General features: G+C 52.8%; 1 protein-coding gene across 6 annotated transcripts in view; it reads right to left on the reverse strand.

Moving 5' to 3' along the window:
• MYLK (myosin light chain kinase) overlaps positions 1-26,433 on the reverse strand; it is a 179,435-nt gene that overhangs the window by 3,927 nt on the left and 149,075 nt on the right. For 5 of the 6 annotated variants that reach the window (XM_049105390.1, XM_049105392.1, XM_049105391.1 and 2 more), the window contains 7 exons: positions 25,676-25,879; positions 20,287-20,504; positions 19,245-19,368; positions 10,759-10,911; positions 7,620-7,743; positions 2,315-2,444; positions 692-823 (listed from right to left, as the gene is read on the reverse strand). In XM_049105390.1, the coding sequence (XP_048961347.1) occupies positions 692-823; positions 2,315-2,444; positions 7,620-7,743; positions 10,759-10,911; positions 19,245-19,368; positions 20,287-20,504; positions 25,676-25,879 (1,085 nt within the window). The remainder of the gene's footprint in view (positions 1-691; positions 824-2,314; positions 2,445-7,619; positions 7,744-10,758; positions 10,912-19,244; positions 19,369-20,286; positions 20,505-25,675; positions 25,880-26,433) is intronic. The other variant, XM_025474981.3, reaches the window with a different exon arrangement.

Below are 26,433 nucleotides of genomic sequence, written 5' to 3' on the forward strand. Positions count from 1 at the left end.
ATCCCCAGAATTAGCTACTCAGGCATTAGACATCATCTTAAGAGACTAAGGCTTGGGATGCCTGGGTGGCTCAGAGGTTAGGGACACCTGAGTGGCTCAGCAGTTAAGCATCTGCCTTCAGCTCAGGGCATGATCCTGGGATCCTGGGATCAAGTCCCGCATCGGGCTCCCTGCATGGACCTGCTTCTCCCTCTGCCTGTGTCTCTGCCTCTCTCTCTGTGTCTCTCATGAATAAATAAATAATCTAAAAAAATAAAAAAAAAGAGCCTGAGGCTCAGAAGAGTTTAGATCATCACCCAAGGTCACAGAGCCCGCAGATGAGGAGCTGAGCCACCAGCTCCCCATTTTACACTCTTCATGCCAACCTTCCTTTGAAACCTCTTATGGGCAGTTCACATGCTTCCCAGAAGCTTGCAAAGCTCATTTCGCTAGGCATGTTCCACAGCCAAACAGGTCTATGATAAACCACTTTTAACTTGAGTCTAGAGGCTGATGTAAGTATGTGAACTAGCAGAGGCGCCCTAGGTGAGTCACTGAATGGCACCAGCCTTCAGGAGATGGAGTGGGAGCAGTGGGCCGAGTCCTCCCCGCCCAGGTATCCCCGCCGCCTGGCTACCCATAACGGGCACAGCAGGGCCCACCAGCCCACCACACCCCTTTTGTAGTCCAGGGAAGACTAGCTAAAACTTACCTTCAATCTTGCAGTCAAATCTAGCAGCGCTTCCCTCCACAACTTCTAAATCACGAATGGTCTTAGAGAAATAGGGTTTTACATGGGGCTTTTCCTCAGCAACAGCCTCAAGGAAAGCTTGGGACACATCTTCTAGGAGATGGGGAAAGGAAACACAGTCAGTTCTTCATTCCCTGTTCTCTTCCCTGGTGTAAAAAAGCTGACTTTTTTTTTTTTTTAAGTTGATACAATTCAGCAATTAACGCAGTTTAGAGGACTGAATCAAGCATACCTTTCTCCTGAGGACAGGTTGGCCTGCTGCCAGATGGTTTTGGCAGGAGAGAGAACTGTGCCCAAACTGCGGAAATGTTTGAACTCCCCCCTTCCCTTATGCTGACACATTGAAAAAGGAAATAATCTTTAAAAAGGATTTTTGGCTGCATTCCATGCTGTTTCAGGATTCAGTGGAGGATATCCAAGGAGGACAGAGCACTCCGGCCTTCCCGGTCTCTGTCCCCACTTTGCCCTCCTCCTGCAGTGGCAGGCTCTTACCTGCTCCTCAGGAAGGAGGGCCTGGGTCCTAGGCATGTCTTCGACTTGCCGGGAGTTCTGGTCCCCATGCTTACGCCGCCTTCACAGTGTATGACCACGGACCAGGGATTTATGATTGGTCCGGGGATAAGCTGTACTTGGAGGGGACCCTGTGCCCTCTGCCTTCCCTTCAGGGTCACCTGGGGAGCACGGATCAGGAGGGAGCAGGCCCACGTGTCGCAGACTGTGCCCCTGGCCCCATCAGAGCAGCCCGGGGGACACGCAGCCTGCCTTTAGGCACAAGAGGAGTCTGGCCCCTGCTTCTCCACCTTGGGACACGGAAAACACCAAGCAGCGGGAGGTGGGCGGGGGGGGTCTCTGGCCACATGAAGTGCCTCAGGAAGACCAGGGCCAGAACCCACATGCACCTGGAGCAGGACGAGGCCAAGGCCTTCACTGAGGAGCTGGCCAGGGCAGCATGTCGAGACGGCGCAAGCGGCTGACCCTACCGGTCTGCGGAGGAGCCCTTTCCGCACGCTCCACCCCATTCAAACGACCCGCTGCACCATCATGAAAAATGCCCAAATCAATAGGGACTGCAGTTCATTTTTTTTAAAGAAAAACACAAAGAATATGGACGGATATTTTTTAAAAAAGATAGTGCTCTCTGTGATTTTTATGTTTGCCTATCCAAATACCAAGAGCACTTTTGTAATGAGAGAAAAGGAAGCTTTTAATGAAGTCTTTGCTGATTCTTATGTGAAATATGGAGAAAAGAACAGCCGAGGTCAGCTGTTTCTGTTAAATAACTTTCCCTCTGAAAACAGTTAAGGTTGGACCGTTAAAGAGGAACCAGTAGACTGTAATAATTGTTGTCAGGAGGCAACCTAAAATTCATTCTGAATTTAACCCTTGTCGTTTATATTATTAAAAAAAAAAAAGAAGAAAGAAAGAAGAAAAAAAAGAAAGAAAAAAGGAAAGAAAGAAAGAAAGAAAGAAAGAAAGAAAGAAGAAAAAGGAAAAAAAGAAACTCCCCAAAGCCTCCACATGTCCCTTCCGTAACCCCTCCTTTCTCGCCGACTGGCTAGACAAGAATCTTCTGGAGCTCCTTACCTTCAGATTCTAGTTTTTCTGCGTTGAGCGGGCTGGTCGGTGATCCTGTTGAGGATTTCCTGCCACTGAGCCCTGAGATCATTGCCATAGAGGACAGTCTTCCGATGGCTCTCACAGCATTGCCCGTTTTCTGGAAAATAGGCAGCGGGGGTTGGGGTCGGGGTCGGGGTCGGGTCGGGGGAGAAGGGCGCGGCGGGAGCGCACTGGGCCCGGAGCGAGGCCCCGCGAGCCGAGGTGCCGCGAGGAGCGCCCAGCCCTGCTCTGCCCGCGCGCTCCGCGTGTCCGGGGATGTGCGCCGATGGAATGGGGCCCGGAGCGATGTGTGCGTTAATGTGACTAAACAAGGTCAACATGAGACAAAAACCCTTTCATACTGCGCTTCAACTCCCATAAAAGGGATAGTTTATATAAAGCAACTGCGGGCTGAGACAGCTCCAGAGACTCCCTGCTGACGGGCCCGGGGGCTGTTTCTCGTAAAACAATGCTGCTGATAGGGACCGAGCGGGAGTTAGCGCAGGACCCAGAAAAGGCTTCCTACGGACTTGGGGCAAGTCCCCTACCCCCACCCCCCTGCTTCACTTTCCTTCTCCGTGTAAGGGGGGCTGCCCGAGGTGACCTCCACGGTCTCATTAGCTCTGTTCATGATTCCACACTTGAGGGCCTTCGAGAACGGCTCTGACGGCCCGAGTGCGGGATGCACGGGCCTTCGGGCCTTCGGGGCAGCCTCTTGCCCGGGCCGGCCCAGGCCTCGAAAGCGAGGCCCGAGGACATGCGGAGCGGCCGAGGACATGCGGAGCGGCGGCTGCTTGGCTTTTCGGAGGGGAGAGGCCTCGGGGAGGACAGGGCTGCCGCTCTCCGATGAGGAGGCCAGAACCGGAGGTGAAGACTCTGCCAGGCGTGGGCCGCAGACCAGGACGTGGCCCGGGCCACAGCACCGGGCCCGGGTTGCCCCTTCGCCCTCAGGTCCCACAGGCCCGGAGGTTTCGGCCCCTTCGCACGTCAGTGCAGCGGCCCGGGAACCGCGTGTGTCGGCGTCCGGGGCGCCCGGGGTGTCCAGGTGCCGTGGCCCGGAGCGCCCGACGGGTAGAGCCCCCCGACCTGGGGCTCTCCGGGAGCCGGGCTGTTTCCATCACGGGCACTAAGGACTCATAGCGTGTGCACGCGCTTCACGCAGAGAACCGTGGTGGCCGCAGCCACTCCTCTGTGCCATGTCCCCCCCCCCTGCTGTGGACTCTTCGTGCACTCCGGACGGACGTGCCCCTCCGGCCATGTGCCCCTCCGGCCACGCGCCCTTCGGCCCGTATCACTGAGCTGTGGTCACGTTCCCGGCCCTCGGTCACCAGGCTGAAGCCGCGTCACTGAACAGAACCCAGGCAGCCCCGGGTGGAGGTGACTGGCGCGGGGAGAGGCACCGTGGCCCTGCAGAGAGTGTACCCGCAGGCCGGGCGCCGGCAGCCGCGCACGCTGTGCTGGGACGGGCCGCTCCCGGAGACCTCAGCCGTGTGTCTGGGTGCCAGCCTCGGCAGCCCTCCCTGTGGCGTGGACCTCAGACCAGGCCGTGCCCCCGCAGAGCCAGACTCTCGGACCCAGCCCTTCTGGCGCTCCATTCTCTTTACCCAACGAGACCGGTTGGCCTGGGCCAGGAGCCTCTCACCTCAGTTCATTCTGAACAAAGGGACGTCACTAGGCAAACCAGTTCCCTCCTGTGCACCTCAGCTTCTTGAACCAGAAGATCTGACTCTCCCTACAGAAAGCCTGTCACGCACACACGTGACGGTGCAGCAGGGAACACTCCCCCCGAGCCCATGGGCTCCCTAATTCCAAACGCCTGGGTCGTGACCGATCAGGACTGTCTTCACTTGTGCGGTGTGGAATAAGGAAGTCTTTCCTCTTCTTTTAACAAAATGACGAGTATGAAGTTGCCAGAACAAGGCAATAAATGAATTAGAATATTCCAGAGAAGGGAGCCAATACACATTAGCAAACAAATAGGCTACAAAGAGGGGTGAATTTTCTATCAGACGTAGTCTTACAGCATATACTTTCTAAAATGGGGAAAAGTAAAATGTGCTTAATAAGGACAATCTTAAAAATAACCTACATCAGATTCAATCTTTGGGAACTGATTTATGAGAAAAAAAAAAAACAGTGGAGAAGTTGTCAGAACTGGAAAAGAAATCTGTCTGTATGTTCTAGACTTCCAGTTTCATGCCTTTGAGCTAAAAACTGGTTGCTGCTCTACAAAGACACTTAGAAATCTTTGGAACATCAAGAAAGGAAGTTTCAATTCGCTAAGTTCCATCCTTATTTTGAGAAAGTCTTTTCCTTGTGTGAGGACAATTGCCAAGGCTGGGTCCCTGGGCTCCAGGCGGGCAGTGTTTGTACTGGACCTCCCTAAGGCCACACAGGCTCCCTCCCTTGGGAGAGCCAGCGAGCGTGACTAACCAGCCTGGGTTGCCTGGACTGAGGGGTTTCCCAGGATGAGTCTCTTTTGAGTATAAAGCTGGGATGGCCCCTGGCACACTGGGGCCAGTTGGTTACCCTAGAGCCAGCCAGCCATCACAGACCCTACGTAGATACCAACAGCTCTGAGACTCTGGTTTCCCCTGAGAAGTGCCAAGACTGACGGCCAAGAGTACTCTCTGCTACGTAGAGTCAAAGTTTTCTTCTCTCTGGGCCCATGGTCCACGCTGAAGTCTTTGTGGGTCTCAGAAAGTGAAGACGGCTGCCCGGAGGCCTCTAGTTCCTAGTCCTCTGCCTCAAGTCTTATAAGCAGAAGCCCGGTTTATCCTTCTCCACTCTCCCTCAGTGCTATCGTTCACATCTTTTTAAAATTTTTTTCCATATAAATAAAAAACATGCCTTCTTTCAGCATAACTTTCCTCTAAGATCAATGATACGATAATTCAATGACACATTACCTTATAGGGATCTACTCTCATGCTACTTCCTTCCTCCCGGGCCCTTTACGGAACCCACACCAGAACGATAGCAGGGAAGCTTCTCTTGTGCACCTGTGTCTGCCCTGGCCCTTCCTCTCCACCGCTTTGTACCACTGTACTTTGCTCTGCCCTACCACCCAGAACCTTAGCTGCTCTGGGAGGGAGCCCCCGACTCCCCCTTAGGTGTGCTGAGGTCCTGGTGTCGCGGGTAAAAACGGTGGATGGTTAGATGCAGCTGAACCATTACCAGTGAAATGATGCTTCAGGGACATCGTGTGCTGCGTGGGATTTTAGAGACTACTTTTGCGTGTCATTTTGTAAAACCCAACCACTGTTTTGGTGGAAAAACCATTTCCAAACCCTGCTGCCTATATGAAGATACGAAATTAAGGTTCCTCCTCAGAATTCCATCCTTTTCTTTTCCTTCTCACTTGCAGGAAACCTTATGGCTAATAACACTGTTAAGAACTAGAAAAAAATTCAAGTGATTTAAAATATCCGCACAAATTATGGTTCCCTGACCCATCGGACTAAAAAATTCCATTTATTTCCTCTCCCGTTTCCTTTTCTCTGCCCTGTCCCCTGGGTTCAGGTCCTTCCTGGCTTCGGTTCATCAACAGATGTGTCAATGCTCCCAGGGGACTTGAGGGATAAAGCTGCTTCTTAACCTACAGTGTCATCCAAGCAAAACCCAGTGAGACTGACTGCACTGAGGACCGCCACACCCCCACACCAGCCACCTTATCCACTCCAGAAATACCGTTATTTCCTTAAGATCTACTGGCCACAGGGTCGTTAATAAAGCCAACTTTGATTTTGTGGACCCCTTTCTGTTTTGTTTTAAGAACATTAGTTACTCTGATTTCACTGGATCCTAAGGATACCGGAGGGTAAGTGACACAGGTGTTCCAAGTCACCTAGCACTTGAGGGGGGCCGGGAGGTCCCCCTAAACCTTCACCGGGGGCTAACCAGGAGCTGACCCTCCACTGTGGAGGAGTCCTGGCTGAGCCACTCAGGGGGCAGCAGTCCCTAAAACCCACACACCCTAAGCCCCCTCCCCCCAGCCTCTGCTGCTCTCAAGCTCTGTGTTGTACTCTTTGAGGGGGTAGTGACTACAGTTTAGTCATGCTGTATGGCAAATTGCCAGTGTCCCAGTTGCCCCTAAAACAGAAATTTCCTTCTTCTCTGCCACACAGGCAAGTTTTAAATGCCCCAGTTCCCCCTGCTCTGTGGCTAAAGGACTCTGCTACTGTCAGGATGAGGTCGTCTGTGCCTTCTCCTCCTCCTGTGCCGTTATCTCCTCTTCCCTTGTTCTAGCCCATTTTCTACGACCACTTTCAAAGTCCTGCCCCTGGCAGCATTTCATCACAGCCATATCCAACTCTAGTGTGACTGGCTCCTTTCTCCCATCCACACTCACATATATGGCTATGTAAGGCTATACTGATAGTTTATGATTCTTGGTGTGCATTATGTCCTTTTATGTCCATTTGCTTCAGTTCCCCGTTACACTATACGTTCCTTGAGATAGAAACCATGGACCCTCCAATAGTTCAGAAATTTTGTATACTAATAGCGATAATACAAATAAAATAGCTGATGACAAGTTCTCTGTGGTTTTGGATGACAGTTTTTTTTGTATCTGCTATTAATCAGAGGCAATTCTGTGTCATTGTTAAGACTGGACTTTGGAGCCAGGCTTTGGGTTTGAATCCTCTCCTATTTACTAGCTACGTGATTCTTGGTGACTTTCCCTAACCTTTCTCTGCCTCGACTTGTCTGAAAAGTGGGGATAATAGTAGTACCTGCCTCCCAGGATTAAAAGACTCCCTGCATAGAAAGTGCTCTGAATGTTCCCTGACATATAGCCAGCCCTTCATATGTATGAACTACTGGTATCAGTTTTGAACGCCTAATATGTGCCATGCAACGCGCTCAAGGCCAGATGAGGATTACTTCATATAATTCTCCCAGCAATGCTGTGACGTTGGCTCCACTACATCCTCCATTTTACAGGTGAGAATATGAAGGCACAGCAAGGCTGTCACTCGGGTGCCCAAGGACACACATAGTAACATACAATCTCCCTGGATGGTGGGGACCATCTCTCTCTGTTTGTAGATCCTGTGCCCTCCTTCACTGTAAAGAAATGTAAGGCCATCCCACTGCCTTTCAGGAGATTACATCCTCCAGGGTTGCCAAAGAGTCTTCAAGGTGACATTGCTCGACCCTGGCCACCAAGACATGAAATGTCAGGCTTGGTCCGAGTCTATTTCAGAAACATGCATTTTGGGATTGAGAGTAGCTCGAAAAAAGCAAATGTGAGGGGCAACATCCGAGTCCAAGGTGACACCCTCATTACCTGCCATTTCCTTCTTGCCATGTACTTCTTCATCCGGTCCTTGGAGAGTTTCTTGGCTTCCATGTTCTTGGTGTCTTTCATGAGCCAGGGATGCTGAAGGCACTGGGTACAGTCCAGGCGGTTTCTGATGGAGGCAGAGATCAGAGGATTTCTGAGCAGGAGGGGACCTCAGAGACTGTCAGTCAGATCAGAAATGGGAGGTCACCTGTCCTTGGTCACACAGGGCAGAGCCCAGGGCTCTCTGTTCCCAGTACATCCACCATGATCACAGGGCCTTTTCCTCCCTTAGTCTAGATTACACTGACTAGACCCAGAATAGGGAAGTGTTAAGGTCTAACCACCAAGTAAGCAACTGGAGTCTTACGACCTTCCTAGGTCTAGGAAGGGTGAGGGAGGACACATCTGGGAATGGTATTCTAGGGTGGGATCATTCTACTGGTCACATGGGGACGGGGGGCTGTGGAGGCCTCATCTTCCTGTCTCCTTGTCTGGTGGAGGGGAGAATAAAACATTAGGTGCAAATCTCTGAGAATCACTGAGCTTTCATGTCTTACGGTGTGGTTGAGTGTCCGGTTTTCCTCATTAAAACTCGGAAGTATGTCCTACATACAACCTATGAATTAGGACCACCTTAGAAACTGCACTCAAATTCATTTAATCCTTCTGAAAGCTCTGGGATTCTAGGAATAATTCAGGGCCATCACTTTCATTGTAATAGGACTAATAAAGCCCAAAGAACCAAATGCTAACAGACATAGAAAAAGGAGTAAAAGTAAATTTGCTTAGTACAATGTAGTGATCTTCAGATAAAGAGATTATGGATTATTTAAATTTTCCTATACCCAAATTTTCTACAATTTACACGTATTAATTTTATAATAGAAAAGTATTTTGGGCAGCCCAGGTGGCTCAGCAGTTTAGCACCGCCTTCAGCCCAGGGCGTGATCCTGTAGACTTGGGATCGAGTCCCACGTTGGGCTCCCTGCATGGAGCCTGCTTCTCCCTCTGCCTGTGTCTCTGCCTCTTTCTCTGTGTGTGTGTGTGTCTTTCGTGAATAAATAAATAAAATCTGGGATCCCTCGGTGGCGCAGCGGTTTAGCGCCTGCCTTTGGCCCAGGGCGCGATCCTGGAGACCCAGGATTGAATCCCACGTCAGGCTCCCGGTGCATGGAGCCTGCTTCTCCCTCTGCCTATGTCTCTGCCTCTCTCTCTCTCTCTCTGTGTGACTATCATAAATAAATAAAAAAAAAAATTAAAATAAATAAATAAATAAATAAATAAATAAATAAATAAATAAAATCTTTAAAAAGGAAAAAAAAAGTATTTTTAAAAGTGCTGATAGGTGAAGGTTTCTGGTTGAAGAGGATATTTAATGTTTAATGTTTCTGGTTTAAGGGTTTATGGGAATCAAGTGTCTTGATAATTGAAATCAGTTTTTTGGTGAATCCATTTTATGAGCACAGAGGGGTCAGCACAGCTCATTACTGAATTTAATTCAAGGTCAGATGAGAAAACCGGGTATAGACATAATGCCTGTTCACCAAATCATCAGTGACTCAAGCTTGGTGGACAAAAGCCACCCTGGACCAGTGTTAATAGGAAGGTCTGCATCTCCGTCCGTGAAGCACTTGGGAGTGAGGCTCGCTCCCGCTAGAAGGGAATCTAGGCCCCCACGACACCCAGGTTCTACCTGGGCCATGCCTACTTCTGCTGCACAGGCTGTGAGAGCAAGACGCTAAGGAGGCCTCACTGAAGGAGTGTAGATGCAGCTTCTGGAGCAGTTTGGCCTGAGGTAGCTCAAAAGCAATGAGAAGCGGACATATTACCAGAAAACCAGAGCCTTCTGAGAGACCCTCCAATACTGTACTTTGAGCAGCTGTGCTCTTGATCCCAAACAGCATTTCTCCCAGAGCAGAGCAAGATGACCGGTACCCTGGGGGTCTGTGGCAGGCAGGATAGGGCTTTCTCCACACAGTCACCTGGCTGCTGCAGCCACCGCCTGCGGATCCGGCCGCCCTTCCTCTGGTCCTCCTCTGGTCCCCGCCTGTTCAACACCACCCACCCTCCTAGGGCAAAGCTTGGAGCTGAGTGCTCCCCGGGGGCTCCTGGGGCCAGGCCCCGCCTCATCTGGCCACCTGGGGACGTGGGCGAGGCACCCAAGGGACCGCGTGCGCTCCCCTGCCAGCCCAGCTCCCTCCCCGGGGCAGGCCAGCTTTCCCACGCACAGCCTCCCACCTCCTGGCTGCAGCCTCGCCAGCTGCCTCGCCCCAGAGGCCTCACCCAGGCCTGGGCTCCAGCTTCCTCGGCTCCCCTGTCGTCTCACGGGGACACTTGCACTGAGCGCCTGTGCGTCTGACCTGCCCTCACGGCCCCAGGCTGTCCGCGCGACACACACGGGCCTCCCACGGGTCACCCTTTTGATGTGTTCCTCGGGCAGCCCCCAAGCGGAGGGGACCTGCACGTCTGCGGCGTGAGGGGGGCCGAGGACACGTGGGACAGGCCAAGCCGGTCTGAAAGCGCAGCGGGAGCAGCACGCTGTTCAGGAGGGCACCCCTGAAGCACCTTGGATAGGAGAAGGCACAGGCCGGAGCAGCCGGGGATGACGGGGCCTGCGAGCGGGACACTCCTGGAGGCGTCACGGCTTCCAAGGCCACAAGCGCACACCCGAGACAACAGGCAAGCTGCCCCTCTCCCGGCAACCTCGCTCAAGTGTTGCTTTTCCAGGTGAGGTTTCTGTGCTTCTAAAGACCCATGGAGGGATCCCTGGGTGGCTCAGTGGTTTAGCGTCCGCCTTTGGCCCAGGGTGTGATCCTGGAGACCCGGGATCGAATCCCGCATTGGGCTCCCTGCAGGGAGCCTGCTTCTCCCGCTGCCTGTGTCTCTGCCTCTCTCTCTCTCTCTCTGTGTCTATCATAAATAAATAAAATTTCAATAAATAAATAAATAAATAAATAAATACTCATGGAGCATCTGGAACCAGGCAGCAGGAGGCCTAGGAAGCGCCCCCCCAACCACTCGCAGCGCCCGCCCTGCTCTCCTCGGGTGAGAAGGGCCCCACGGTGGGCAAAGGACGTCCCTGCTTCTGGACACCAGTCCAGGGAGTGGGGAGGCCGAAAGGATGGAAACGGTAATTCATTACTTCATATCTTTCTTCAGCAAATTGCTGATAAAATCCTTGGCGTCATCCGAGATCTCATCGAACGCCTCATCATCGAAGTCCCAGGTGGCTGAGGTAACGTTGGCTAGGGTTTCATTATCGTTGTCACCCATGAAGGGGGAGAGTCCACTAACCCTGGAAGAAAAGAGCAGGGCAGCAGGTGAATGAGGGTGAGTGTTGGCAGGGAGGGCGGGGTGAGACGATGCCCCCCAAGTGAGTGCCCGCCGGGGTCAAAGGTGAGGGCCCGCAAAGCCCTGCGCCCACAACGCCCTCGTGCCTGCCTCTCCTCCCACCGGAGGAAGGAAGGGAAGGTGCGGCTCAGACTCTTCTCAGTGCTCACTGCACTTTCGGGGTGTCCCTGCCTCCCATCACCACCTGCCAGTGAGGCTGAGAGGAAGGAATTTACTTCAGTTTATGGCTTCGGCAGTTCACAGTAGGGCCCCTCCTCCCTGTCCTCTCTTCTTGCCCGGAGCCCAGAACTTTCTCCAAGGCTCCTGGATGGGAGACTGTCCTCTCCTCTGTGCCGTTGCCACCCTCACCAGGGACGAGTCACAGGACACGGCACTCGCCACCGCACCGGGCTGTCTCTGCTCCCTTCTGCCTCTCCGCATCGTGCCCACCGGTGACAATGACAGGGCCCAGCACGCTCGGGATGCTTAGCAAGCATGGGTGAACGGCAGACTTCGAAGCAGCAACATGGGTTTGGTGATCCGTCCATCCCCGTGAGACGGAGGCACTGAGGCCAAACCAGAAAGCTTCCCTGAGAGATACCAAGGCTGAGGAATAGCACAGTCTGCTCGTTTGCTGGGTGATCTGGGACCACCTCCTAATCGCTCTGTGCCGTGTTTTCCTCCTCTATATAACAGAGAACTTTCTACTAAACTATACAGCAGTCACCACTTTTACTTATTCTACTTCTCTTCCTCTTTCTCCTCCTTCTCCACCAACAGCATCACGGCAGCAGACACTGTGTGCCAGGCACTGGGCAAACAGCTTAAAACAGACGAATTCACTCAATTCATTCAATCTTACTACCACCCTTTCCTAGAACCCAGGGAAGTCATTACCTTAACAGATGAGGACACGGGCCCAGAGTGGGGTTAAGTAACTTGGCCAAGGATTTAGTCAGTGAGATCTGAACCCAGGAATCTCTAAAAGCTAGGTCTTAACTGCTCCTTTAGACGAGTATTTCTATGAAGGCGAAGTAGTCATGGTGCACAGCTCTGGCACGAGGCCTGGTCCATAGCAAGAAGCTCTGCCCATGACTGCAGATACTACACAGCTCCTCCCTGTACAGTTCACCCCCCACTGCCTCACCAATCTGTGACCTTGGGAGTGACACATGTACCAATAACTGAAGCCAAATGAAATCTGAAAGGTGAAGTATCTCCAAGGCAAGTGGGACAGATTTAGTTTAAAGGCTTGATCTCTCACTTCTGTGTACCTCACCTCATACCATCCATGCCTCTGCCATTCAGCCTGACTTAGGGCAACCTCTTGGGCGGCAGGCTTATATAGATGCACAAGGCCCCACCCTTAGAAGGCCCCCGCTCTTGGTTTAATGATCTGCTGCCATCATATTGAAAGTCATAGTCATGTTTGAACAAGTCACTCTACTTTTTAATTTTGCACTGGGCCCCACAAATCACGTAGCTGGTCCTGCCCTGACCCCACCTGAGTCCCACATGATGGATCCAGGGCCTTCATGCCATCAACCTTCCAGATTAAGCCTTCACTAGTGTCCCTTTCCCCCAAATCCTTATGAACCCATCATCATAAACAATAACACAAACCCTTCTGGAGCCGGAGCCGCCTCTGCATCAAAAGGCCTCAGCTTATGAAATACAACAGCACCTGCAAACTAAAACCCACTGAAATACTGTGAGGCAAGATTGCCATGGGAGGAGCCCTCTGGTGAAACCTTTTGTAAAAAGAAAGAAAGCTTTTGCAACGTGAGTTATCTCACCTTAGTCAATATATTTGTGTTTTGGAATAACAGAGTTGTGCAGATGGCACTTAAAATGTCTTAATGCAAGACACCGATTTCCATTCTATTTGGAGAAGGCATGGGGATAAATATTCTCGGTTACGTGACAATGAAGGAAGGGTGGGAGCGTACCACTCCTGAGTCTGCACGGTTAAATGCTATTCCCTCCCCCACCACCTCGGGCCTCAGTTTCCTCTTTTTATACCAAGGGTACTGGGCTAGAATTCCTAGTGGCTTCCGGGTGTCCCCAGCTCTGTGATCCAGTGTGACCTCAGCCAGCCCCATCTAGAAGCAGCCTGACTCTAGTCTGTCAACTACCTGCCTCCTTCTGTCTTTACATTTTCCATTTGAAACAAAGAGGGGTAAGGTTCTGCAGCATTCCAAAGACTGCCGAAAGAGCAGACAACCCTGCTGTGGAATGCTGAGCCGTCCCCTTCTATAAACCTCCTTTCCTAATTAGGGACTGCAATCCTGCAGAGATAGGGCTTAATCTCCGTAAAGTTCACAGTTGAGGAGAGCCTCCTCGTCTCTGGCACTCCTCCTCTCTGGCAGCCCATCCATCTGAAATACCCCCAGCCCTGGCTGGCTCCTTGCCTGCCGAGCTCCCACAGAATTCCTGTTAAAAGAGTATGTCTCTAAAATAAAACTTGCAATATATGCGGAGCATGATGACAAAGAGAGTGTCAGAATTTCAGTAATGTCTCTTGGTGGTGAGATTTGGCAGGATTTTTAAATGTATTTTTTCTTTTTTGGGGCTTTTTATTGCTAGAATTTGCATAAGGATCACGTATGGTTGGGTTGGTCAATCAATAAAAATAAGATTAGCATTAAAAACACAACTACCAACCTGTCTTTCTAGTGTTATCTCATTTTTTAACTGAAGGGGATCAGAGTACGCCGCTCCAAAATATGCCACTCTGGTAGAAAGATTGTTTTGAGCTGAAGACAATTAGCTCTTTGCCCTCCCCTTTCTGTCTAAAAGCAGGACATACATTTCTCTCTGTTAAGGTGACATAAATTTCCATTTGTAAATATGTCCTCTCCCTTACCAGAAAGAGGAGACTCATCTTCATAACAGACCTCCTGAACAACTCTTGTTTACTGCACATTTTCTAGTCACCTTCTCACAACTTACCCCTCCATAAGACCCAAACCCCTTTTCCTTTGTCTAGTTATTTCTCTACAATTACTTGCTTGCTCTTTGCTAAAATAGTACGTAAGCTCCCAATTCTATACTTTCTTGAATCCCATTCCTTTGTGAACTCCTATGCATATGAACATAATTAAATCTGATTTTTTTTTCCCCTCTTGTTAATCTGTCGTTTGTCAGTTTGATTTGCAGGCCTCCAAGAAAAGAACCTAAGAGGGTGGAGGAAAGTTTTTTTTTCTTCCTCCCCAACAAAACCAACAGATTCATCTGGTTTTTACAAAACAGTAATCAGTGTGGGCAAGTTCTTGGATGCTCCACTTTTTTGTCATTTGACATTGTCCTTCACAGGTGTGTACAGAGTCCGTCACATTCATTTAAAAATTTTTTAATTTAAATTCAGTTAGCCAACATATGGTACATCATTAGTTTCAGACGTAGTGTTCACGTTCATTTTTAATGGTCGCTGATAAATCACAAAGGTCATGACTACAAGGAGTTCTGATTTCTTAATCTCTCAGTGAAGCAAAACTTCGCCTAGGGAATCTGATGCAGAAGACTGTTCTGCCTGCAGGGTGGAATGTCAGAACAGAGAAGGGTGCAGAAATATCTCTTATATGATACTTTCTTCCTAGTGTTTTTCAAGCAGCAGATAACCCTACTGCATGGATGGCCAGTGAAAGAGACCACAAATCTACCAGCAGATAGTGCTTAGGAATGTGTTAGTTTTTTATCCCATTTTAGCCTTCAGATCCTCATTTTCTGGAGTGGTGGAAAGATTTAAGGGGGCTGGGCATCACCCAGAGGAAAACTGGGTAGCGTTCTGTGCCGTGATTGAAAAGTAGACATTCTGTGTTAGCTACACTAACCACAGCCCATGTTCCTGAAGAGCAAAGCCTGTAGGTAGTGGCTGGGTATGGCATGGGCTCAGGGCACCTGGAGGTTGCAGGAGCTGGAATCAGAGAGCATGTCTGGGCTCAGCAGTGGGGAGGCCAGAGGCAGCCATTAGTGGTGCTGTTGGATCCCTCTGAAGAACCCTGTGTTAAACCCAAGTCTGAGTAGGCACCTGATACTTGACACTGGGCCTTCTCTCTATGTCACTGGGCTGATGTCCCCAGAAGTTAGACTCTGGGTAGAGAGATGGCCCCGGCTCTCTGGACCACAGGAGATGCTAAACAAATGAGCTGAAGGACGCCTGTGTGGCTCAGTTAAGTGTCTGACTGCAGCTCGGGTCATGATCTCCGGGTCCTGGAAGAGAGCTCCCGTGTTAGGCTCCCCACTTAGTGGGTAGTCTGCTTGTCCCCCTTTCCCTCCCCCCACTTGTACTCTTTCTCTCTCAAATAAATGAATACAATCTTAAAAAAAAAAAAAAAAAGACAAATGAGCAGAAATGGGAAGTCTGCTACTGAGCCCAGTAGGAAGATGTAGGGAGAATGCAGAGCAGTAATTGCCCTTCACCTGGGCTTGGAGCAGGGGAGAGAGAGAAGGAATTAGGGGTGAAAAGTAGGGTGAGAGGGCAGCCTGGGTGGCTCAGCGGTTTAGCACCGACTTCAGCCCAGGGCATGATCCTGGGGACCTGGGATCGAGTCCCATGTCGGGCTCCCTGCATGGAGCCTGCTTCTCCCTCTGCCTGTGTCTCTGTCTTTCTCTCTCTCTCTGTCTGTCTCTCATGAATAAATAAGTAAAATCTTTATAAAAAAAAAAAAAAAGAAGTAGGGTGAGAGAAGGGCACAGAGAAGGGTTTTGATGTCCCCGCAGGCAGTAAGGGAACACTAAGTCCTCAGAAAATAGGGGGGAGGAAAACAGGAAAGGAGGTCTTAGAAAAGGCGGCAAGGCTTAGAACAGCTTCCATGCTGAAGTGTGGCCTAGAGCACTCCCGTCCTCTCTCCCCCTGCCTGAAACCAAGCAGAGATTGCTAACATCGGAAGAATCTCCAGGAAATTCATGAAATCCACCATTTCCTTCCAGAATCAGGGGTGAGAGGGTAGGAAGGCCCATAATCCCTGCTCTGTCTGGAAAACCCAGGGCAGGGTGCGAGGCCAGGTCTCTAGTGCTGGGTCAGGATCAGCCCTGATCTCCCCGAGGGGTTTGAGGAGTTCCTCTAACAAGTCAGAACAACCCACGGGGACGGAGCTGGTCACTTAGGAGGTGCTCACCAAATATGTGTTGAATAGTAAATGAGTTATCACCGATTTCCCCAATTCCCTGGCCTCCCCAACTGTCACTAGTGCCAGAAAGGAGATGGGGAGAGGTGTGTTCCTCTGATACAAATGTGGAAGGTGGCCTTGACAGGGACTATCAGAACGACAATCAAGCTCCAAAGAGAGAGACAAATGGAACCTGAAGACTGCCATAGGGCCTCTTCCAGAGACTTCCAGCAGCAGCTCTGGAATTTTGCATAGCAGGGTCTGAAAGGAAGCAATCTGGCTGGCTCCAGCTTCTGTTTTGGGTACCACATGCTCACTCACGAGGGGAACTCCCAGGCCTGAATCCCCACTGAGAGAACCAACAGGAAAAATCCCAGAGGGCAGAGCAGCCCACTGTGGTGTGTGCAGGAGCCTGGGCACTGGGCGGCTCCAGGAGGCTCCACAGAGCTGACCCGTGTCCATCACGCCTGGCCCCCACCTGCCTCCCTGTCCCACAGACGCCTACCCTCTCCTTGCACCCTGCTGGCCAAACACCCTCAGGATGGCACCCCATTCATCAAAATTATTTTCTCCCTATTTCAAGAAGCTCTTCCCTATTTCCTGGTCTTAGCTCTGAAAGTAATCTAGTAAAGTAATATAACATCTTATCCAAGTTGTTATGTTTCTCCACCTAAAAGAATTTGCCTTTTAACATAAAGTGCTCTAATGGCTCAATAATTCTAGTTCTAGATCAAATATCCAGCAGAGATGCATAAATGTGTCAACTAAAACACATGGAACAGCATACTCGTAATACTGAAACTGGCATCTATTAAGAACACATCAGTGTGGACTGGATCAACTGGATCCATCCACAGCAGGATTCTGCACAGCGCCGAGAGTGAACAGCCTACAACCACACACACGATAATATGAATGGGTCTCACAAACAATGCTGAGCAAAGGAAGCCAGACACATCTTCCTGTATGATTTCTCTTATATAAAGTTCAAGAACAGGCAAAACTAACCTGTGACGTTAGACCTGAGGATGATGGTTACCCCTGAGGGGCAGTGATTACGAGCGGCCCCAGGAGGGCTGCAGGGACCCTAGTAACATGGGGATTCTTCATCTGGTACAGGTGACACAGGCACGTTTACTGTGAAAAATTTAAGGGTAGGCCCTGACCGGTAGGGAGACCAGTAGGGAGTATCCTAGTCTCCCAGACTGTCCTGATGTTAGCACTGACAGTCCCGTATCCTGGGCAGCCCATCAGGCCTGGGGACCTGGGAAGGCTGGTCCCCCTCTAGGACTGCGGGAAGTGGACAGCCATGTGGACATCCTTGGCCTTGGTCACCTCCAAGCCAAATGAAGACCACATCCCTGCGGCAACTCACTCCCAGGTTTGTCGTGAGGGTCAAACAGGAGCCCATGTGAAGAAGACCCACGGACAAGAGCCAGGCCATGGGACAGCGGTATCGGAACAGAATGAATTGACCAAGACTGTTTCTCAAGTGCCAGGCGTCTCCCCCGCGGCCAGAGATCCAGTGTGAGCCCCGTCCAGCATGGGGCGCCCCAGAAGGGGTGGCTGGGCCCGCTGCTCTGCTATTCCTCATTTACTAAGGGAGCCAGCAGTACAGATTGACTGCAATTTTCACTACTCATTAGCTCCCTTTCTCCTGGAGTAGGGCTGGCGTAGGAAGAAACAGGCAAATCCACTCCTAGCCCGGGAGTTTCTTGTCTGCCGCTCTGGGGGAGCTGGTGATGGTGGTGGGGGTGACCCTGAGCAAGGAGGAAGAGGACTCTCTGGGGTACAGAGTCCACGATACAGGTTTAACTGAGGGAGGCTGTCCTGACAGGCCAGAGTGAGAATAGAACTCCCGAGCGTGGGGAAAAGCCACGCTGCACACACACAAAATCACTCCATTTCTGCTAAAGCTTTTCTCACAGGGGCTCCTACATCTGGCCGTGCAGCAAAAATCACCCAGAGCCTTTTTCTCACTCAGGTCTGAGGACCCCAAGGGTCTCAAAAAGCATTCTTAGGTCCTCTTCAAGTTTTCTGTGAAAACATTAAATTTTTCCTTTCCCTTTAACAACAACAAATTTTTTTTTAGATGAATGCATGCATATCTGCACTTCAGGGGACCATCCCGTTACTGTGCGTTGCCGCACAAGATCAGGGGTTGTCTCTGAGGCTAATGACTGGGCAGCCTGGAGTTTCAGGGACTAAATCCATGAGGTCCCACCAAGGTATGTTCTAGAAAGTGTGGTCCTTGGACCAGCACCACTAGCAACCTGGGATCTATTAGAAGTGTGGACTCTTAGGCGTCGCAGACCTTCTGAATCAGAATCTGCAATCTAAGGAGAGGCCTGGATGGTTCGTGCGTATTACTGCTGACAAAGCACCGGTCTACACTACTGACCTCCCCTCTTCTTCTCTAGGGTTAGTAACTGAAATGGATTCCTATTTTGCACCTGGTTTCCCAATTCAAACTACCGTGTGGCTTTCTGTTGTCTGCTGACGGCTCTATCATCAAAAGGGCTTACAATTGGAACATATGCTGGGCTCAGGGATGAAGCTGGCAGTTGGGGTCCCCCTGCCACGAGGATGGGGTGCTGTCTTCTGAAGACAGTGATGATGCCCACAGGAGATGGGCACCTGGGCTCCATGGAATCATCTACACAAGTCGGGGTAAATTACACGGCACCAGCCACATCCCACCCCGGTGACCAAAGACCCCAGCCTGGTCAGCATTAGGGACAGTGAAGGGCCCAGAATGGGGTCTCGGTGTAAGCACTAGCCGAGGAGTGCAACATGTGGGGGGGGGTGCCTGGGTGGCTCAGTCCGTTAGGCATCTGCCTTCGGCTCAGGTCGTGATCCTAGAGTCCTGAGATCGAGCCCCGCATCAGGCTCCCAGCTCAGGGGGAGTCTGCTTCTCCCACACCCTACTCCAGCTTTCCTCTCTCTCCAATAAATAAATAAAATCCTTTTTTTTTTTTTTTTAAGTGCAACACGGGCTGCTTCCCTGGGAAACCAGGAGTGGGGCTGGCCCGGGCGGGGGCGTGGATAGGAGCTGCCACTCTCCTGACTCGCCCAGAGGTGGGGGGGTCCCCCCACCGTGACCCGCCCTGGCCCCTTCCACGTCAGGGCGGCCTGGGGACCCTCCTGCAGAGCTCTCTGCCCCTCCCTCATGTGCCCAGAGACTCACAGGATGTAGCAGATGACTCCGATGCTCCACATGTCCGTGGCATAGCCGATGGGCTCATAGTTGATCACTTCGGGGGCCACAAATTCCGGGGTGCCAAAGAGGACCTTCAGAGACCCCGCATTCTCTGTAGCCAGGAAGGAGAGGGACCCATCACCAGAACGTTCGGGAGGCCGCCTGCGTGCACGGCAGGGACACGGACAAGGCCTGGCCGTGCCTGCTCTCCCAAGGGGATGGCGCAGCGACGCAGGCCCACCAAGGGGTCACAGTGACACCGGCCTCAGTGCTGGGGCGGGGACACGTGCTTGGTGCTGGCCTCCGACGCTCACTGTGTCCTCTCTTCCCTGCCGCCTGTTTTATAAGGCCTTTCCCACTTCACATTCTCGACCACCCGGGGGGCGGAGTGACCGTCCCGTCCCGTCCCGAGGAGACAAGGCCCGGCCGCCGGGACCTGCCCTCTCCAGCAGCGGGTGGCCCAAGCCATGGGCCCCACTCCCTGAGCTGTCCCGGCCGCGGGCCTCTCCTCCGAAGGCCTGGAGGTGGCCGCCGGGAGGCGCGTGGTCCGGCTCCGGCGGCTCGTCGGGAGGCCCCGGGGCCCCGCGGAGCCAAGGCCGGGGGTGGTGGGCACGAGGCTGGGGCCGCCCCAGGCCTGGAGGGACCTGCAGCGCGGCCTGCAGAGCGGGGCTCCCGAACCTCCTGGCCCTCGGGCCGCCGGGGACCAGGAAGGCCCGTGCCCGGGCTCCGGAGGCCGTGCGGACGTCTGCGGGGCACGGCACCCCCAGCAACACCCCAGGTGAGCTGCCCGAGGGGGGCAGACAGCAGGGCAGGGGCCTGGCTCCTGCTAAGCAGCGGAGCGCTTGGGGCGCCTATGTCAGCCCGCGGAGTCCCCAGCAGCCCCGTGGGGTGTCAGTGAGGGACTGAGACTCGAGGTGGAGTCTGGGGGGCAGGGCGGGCTCGGAGCCGAGCGGCGCCCACAGCCTCGGGCTTCCACCCCACCCCGCGCTCCGTCCCCCCGCGGGTGACCAGAGGCCGGGCGGCGCCTTACCCAGCTTTCTGGCCAGGCCGAAGTCGATGAGCTTGATCCTCGTGCCGGTCTTATTGACGCACATGATGTTCTCGGGCTTGAGGTCCAGGTGGACGATGCCCTGCCGGTGGATGTACTCCACGCCCGCCGAGATCTGCCTCATGTACTGGATGCACTCGCGCTCCGTCAGCTCGAAGTCCTCGTCGATGATGCGCTCGAACAGCTCGCCCCCCGACACGCTGTGGGAGCAGGGGGGTCAGACGGGCGGCGGGGGCCGCGCATCTCCGCAGCGGCCTGCTAGGCCGGCCCAGCGCCCCCCGACCAGGAGGGCCTAGCGCCTCCCGGCTCCCCGCCCGAGGGACCCCGCTGACGCCCACTAAGCCGTCGGGGGACTCGGGGAAGCGTCTGGCAGTTTCAGAGGTGACCAGGAGCCGAGAGACCCAGACACCATCTCCTCCGCACACAGGTGACCACCAGGCAGCCTCCATCCCCGAAAGCCTACGGATGCGTAAGGGCCCCTTGCTGGGCTCCAGCTTCGTCTTCTAGTCCGAGGGAGTCAGAGCCTGAACCAGTCCCAGCAGCCGTGAGCATATTGCACGTGGCCGGCAACTGCTTCAATAACCCGGAGCCTCGGCACATTTTCTAAAATCCATGGACTGAACCCGTTACACTAAGGCTCTGGATCCTGACCATGGCGTCTCTGGGCCCACACTGGCATCTCCTACTGGGGACTGGCCCAGAGGGTACCGCGGGCCAGCACAGTGGCCTTCGGTGCAAATGCATGACCTTGCGCCTGAGTCACATGGGTCCTTTCTGTTCCCCTGTCCGGCCCTCTGACCCACCTGCCTTCCTTGCCGCTCAGAAAGTGTAAAGCCTCTCCCTGGTGACTTTTATAGCATCCAGCCACCACCAGTAAGCTCTTCTCTGCAATGGCCTATACGTCCACCAGCCGAACAAGGGTGGGTAGGCTTTGTTCTGGGCCCATCCTCTTCCAAGGGCCTTCCTTTTTTTTTTTTTTTTTTTTTTATTTGAGGGGCAGGGCTGAGGCTTCTCTCTTCTAAGAAGAGCCATCATGAAGAAGGGAAAGAGGTGAGTGTGGATCTTGTCCCCTGCCTTTTACAAGCTGTGTGATCTGGGGCAGGTTACTTAACCTTTCTGAGCCCCGGGTCTCCTTACCTGTCCCCACCACCTAGAGTTGTTAGGAACTAAAGGATGCGTTAGTAAAGCATCAAGCCTGACACGCAGTAGGTGCTCAGCACACATTCGTGACCATTTCACAACGTGTGGCGAGTGCGGGGGATCTTGTCAGTGACCCACTGAGGGACAGACAGACTGGGGCGCAGCATGAGGCCTCCGTGGGCCTCCCAAGGCTGACACTCTCCTGGGGGGTGGGGGGGGGGCTGAGCTGGGAAAGGTCAGGCTGTGCCAGCGACCCCTGGGGCGCGAGAACCGACGCCCTAAGCACCAACAGAGCAGGAGGTCCCTGGGCGCCCAGCAGGTGGCGCCTCTGTCCTCAAGCCCTCCATTTCCCTTGCTCTCCACCAAGGCTCCCAGCCAAACTCAAATTTCCATTCTCAGGCCTCCCACAATCCTTACCATCTCCGTGCCTCAATGTCCTCATCTGGAAGGTGCAGATAAAAACGGTACCGCCTCACAGGGTGCCGTGAAGACTTAGCGAATTAACACAGGTAAAGTGCTTAGAAGAGGGCCTGGCACATAGCAAGTGCTCAATAATGTTAATTACTTTATTATTATTATTATTATTATTATTATTTTAAAGAGTCAGTTGGGGCCCTGGTTGAAAATACAGACTCCCAAGCTCTTCCCCTGCAGATTCTGATTTAGAAAATCTCCGGAGGGGCCTGAAAACCCATATGTTAATATGGGTCATTCTTAGGATTGGGGCAAGCTTGGGAAATACTGGCTTACACAAGAGCCACCCCAGGGAGGCCAGCTGAAATTCACTAAGAAATTCCTCTGAGAAATCATTCCCAATTTCCCCATATAAAATGATCTTTCCATCCCTGGGTTTCCACAGTCTTCTCTGTGTATTTTTTGTATCGGGTCCGCCTTGGCTTAACGTTGTTTGGGAACATGTGTGGGAAAGGTCTGGCTCATCTCTAAGCCCTTTATTGATACCTGGCAATATCTGGCACTGACAAGGTGCCTGCCCCCCAAAAATGTGCGCTTTTCAATTTAAGATATTCTGGAAAAGCAAGCAACCATTATTTGCAGTGCCTTTGGGAATATTTAAGGCAATGAGTAGTAGAAATCTGAGCCATGGAGGTAATTGCCACTGCATTTCTAGAGGTGACCTATTCAATAGAAGTTTAAGTAGCTTCAAATCTATTCAGATACATCTGAACGTAGTCTGAAAGCGGTTCCCGTAGTCCATTTCCCAGGATGGAAGGGATTACAGAAACAGGATTAATGGTTCTACATAGGTTTCTCTTCCAAATACTCAAGACTATGGGTGGAAAGAAGCTGCCACCCACAGGGATGGAATCATGCCAAGCGCCAAGACTGGGCCAGGGGAAACCTATGCTTAGTAAATGAACAGGGAGTGAGTGAATGAGTGAATGAACACCTACTACCAAGGCTACACAATCCCAAGGGATCAAGTTTATCTGCCTCAAAATGTAGACTTTGGCGGGCCCTCGCCGGCAGCCAGGAGGAATGGTGTTTCGGGGGACTCCATACCCAGACCCTCTCCACTCCTTGTCTCATGGCAGCCAGCTGGAAATTCTTTGATAAATTTTGCCAATGGTAGCACAAAAGTGAGGTGGGCAGTGGGTGACTCAGCCTAACTCGTACTGAGCACTCCCAAAGGAGCCCGAGGGAAGCCCTGTGTCTGGGCAACGCTGCTATAAAGACGGGGGCCTGTGGCTGGTCCCATAAGCCGAGGTCAGAAAGGCTCAAGACGTACATTGCTGCTGATTTCTCACTGTGTCAGCGGTGGCTGAGCTGAACGAGGGGACCCTGGAGGACATTTTCATTTTTTGTGCATCACCAGGCACTGTCCTTCTCTCCATCGCAGTATCTCTATCGAACACGGGGAAGAGCTACCCGGGCCCCCGGACACCCGCCTGCGCCCTGTCACGGCCAACCCAGTCCATTTAGGCAGGAAGGGCCATCCAGATGGAGGGCCAGCGCACCCCCACTCTGGGTGAGCTCCTATCAAGGGCCAAGCCCCTCACCCCAAGTGCAGAAGAGTCGGCTGGCATCTGTGCCTGTCAGACTTGCTCCTGCCCACAGGGGAGGCGTGGGGAGGAGGGACGAAAGCCAGGCCAGCTGAAGCCTTCTTACGTTTTCTCTCGACTTTTTCCATCCGGCTTGCCAACTCCCAGTTCCACGCTAAGTATGGTGTTGTGCCCACTGGTGCTGCCGCCCGGCCTCACCCAGGCTTGGCTGCCTCTACCCCCCTCCCCGCACCCTCTCACAAACTTGCCCGAGGCTTAACTTCTAAACATGAGACATTTCTTCACATGTCCCCGCACGCCCACACCGCCTGGACCAAGCAACCTGTTCTGGAATAAATGTGAAGCACTGCAAGCCCACAGGGCCATTGCGAGGATGGGATCAGTGAGGCCACAGACACTCCTTCCCGAAAGCGGGGAGGTGAGTTCTCCAATTGAGAGCAGATTCTAAGACACCAGTGCAGGTTTTAAGTCCTTTACAGTTCCACAGATGTGTCGAATTTTAGAACCGAAAGGGAGTCTGATCCAAATACGCCTCCTCGCTGGAGGGATTTAATAATGACAAAATCGCAGCTCAGCGAACGGGACCCGACTCCAGGTTTCCTGAACGGTAGGGCTTTGCTCTAGGACACCTCATTGTGTGTTAAAAAAAAAAAAAAAAAAAACGCTCACCAAAGATTTTCAAATGGAAAAAAAAAAAAAAAGACCATGACACAGAAGAAGTCACTGTATCATGCTACTAAGAATAAGTCCGGATTATAGAGCACGACGCCTGAATACGTGACTCCGTTTAATCCCCACATTATGCACGAGGCAGCTTGTACCCCCCCCGCCCCCCCCCCCCCGGCCCCTTTTGCTGATGATCATTACACTAAGGATTGGCAAAGCCGAGCAGCTCATTCAAGGCCACGCAAGAAGGGAGAGGCAGAGCTGGGACTGCGTGAGGCTTCTCATGCTCACGCTGTATTCGGAGTTTGTGCTCCCGGCCCACTCTGGCTTTCCCAAAGGCACATGAGCCACAGCGATCACAGGGTGAGGGGAGAAGAGTCACACCGCAAGCCGGGGGGAGACCTCCCTGGCCTCACCTTTCCTGGGAAGGGAGGTGTTTATGATAGAGTCCTCCCCCCAGGACTGAGGTGAAGCTCAGGACAAGCAACTCAAGGATGCTGGAGGCAGTTTCACAACAGCTCTGAAAATTTCAAATGAACATACCCTTTGATCCAGCATGCCCACACTTCGGGGAATTTATCCTACAGATGTACCCAGGCATGAGTGAAAAGATGCACGTACAAGGTTACAAACACCGCTTGTTTGGGAAAGTGAAGGCCTGGAGACCGTGCAACCTCCTCTCAGAAGGAGACCTGCTGGAGTCAACTGTGGCTGATGCACACAAGCACCTCCCGTGCAGCAGGGGGAAGGAGGCAAGCTCACCAGCAACTGATATGTTCCTAACCGGTGAACGAAAAGAAGCAAAAATTTAGACTAGTGACTATGGGGATGCCTGGCTGGCTCAGTGGTCGAGCATCTGCCTTTGGCCCAGGGTGTGATCCTGGAGACCTGGGATCGAGTCCCACGTCGGGCTCCCTGCGTGGAGCCTGCTTCTCCCTCTGCCTGTGTCCCTGCCTCTCTCTCTCTGTGTCTCTCATGAATAAATAAATAAAATCTTAAACAACAACAACAACAACCCAGCCCTGAAAACTCTACTCTCTGGTGAGAAGTCAAGAGTACAAACAAGCACAGAGTGGGGGCCTGCGGAGCACAGCAAGACAGGAGCAAGGGCTACACTCCCACACCTCAAGCCCCCAGCCCTGGGCCCCTCTTCTTTTGAAGGCCATTCAGGAAGTTGCCCTGTGCTTCCCCTTCTACTCCGAAGTCACCCTGAGGTCAGAATGCCCCTGAAGGAGCCTAGGGGTTACCTTGGCACGTTCACAGGGACATGCGGGTGAAAAGGGGGCAGGGGTCCTCAAAGACCTGCCAGATGGTTGTGGAAATGAGGGAGGGGCTGCTGCGGACTGGTGGTCAGCGGTTAGGGTGCTACTGTGTACAGCTCTGCTCTCCCGAGTGGGGACCGTCGGGCCACAGGGGCGGGGTGGGGAGCGTCTTGCATGCCGCGGCCCTACCTGCGCGGCTCTCCGCCTCGGGCCGGAGGGGCTTGGGTGCGGGCAGTGGGGGAGCCTCACGAGGGGCTCCCAGGCCCACGGCAAACCACTCACATCTCCAGGACCATGACGATGTTGGCCTTTTCTTCGAAGGCATCCACACACTGGACCAGCTTGGGGTGGTGGAGGCAGTTCATGATGCTAATCTCCTGCCGGATATTCTCCTTCTCTTTGGCTGAATATGCCTTGAAGAATTTCCCTGCCCAGATTTTTCCAGTTTTCTTTTCTACAAGTCGGAAGACCTGTCCAAATTTCCCACTGCAAATGGAAGGAGCGGGAGAGAAAAGGCAAATTTAGCCAAGCTTTCCATGAAATTGGGGCTGACAAATGAGGGCCTATGGGAGAAATCTAGCCCACCTCTTTTTATAAATAAAATGTGACTGGAACGCAGCCACTGCCCACCCGTGTGCATAGTACCCCCGGCCCCTTTGTGCGTCTCAGCGGCAGAGTGGTAGCTGCCACGTGGCCCGGAAGCCCCACGGAACCTAGACTAGTCTAGAAAGGGCCAGGAAAGGCCCTTTTCTAAGTTTGCCGGCCCGAGCTCCAGGTCCCGAAGCGCACTTCCAGCACAGACAGCCCCACTCTCCCTCGGCTGTCAACCTCAGCCCACGCCCAGGCCCGCGTCCCCACCCAAACACCACCCAGGCTTGCTACTCTTCCGAGCTTATGGTTTCCTTGGGCTGAGGCCTCCACCTTGGCTGAAGGACTTCCCTCCCCTTCCCTGAAGACAGTCCTATGAAGTCGGGGGGACGAAGTCCTCCCGGACTACAGAGATGTTCTGAGTGGCTGCCTTCCTTCTGCTCCACGGTCCA

This window comes from Canis lupus, chromosome 33, assembly GCF_003254725.2.
Source record: "Canis lupus dingo isolate Sandy chromosome 33, ASM325472v2, whole genome shotgun sequence".
NCBI lineage: Eukaryota > Metazoa > Chordata > Mammalia > Carnivora > Canidae > Canis > Canis lupus.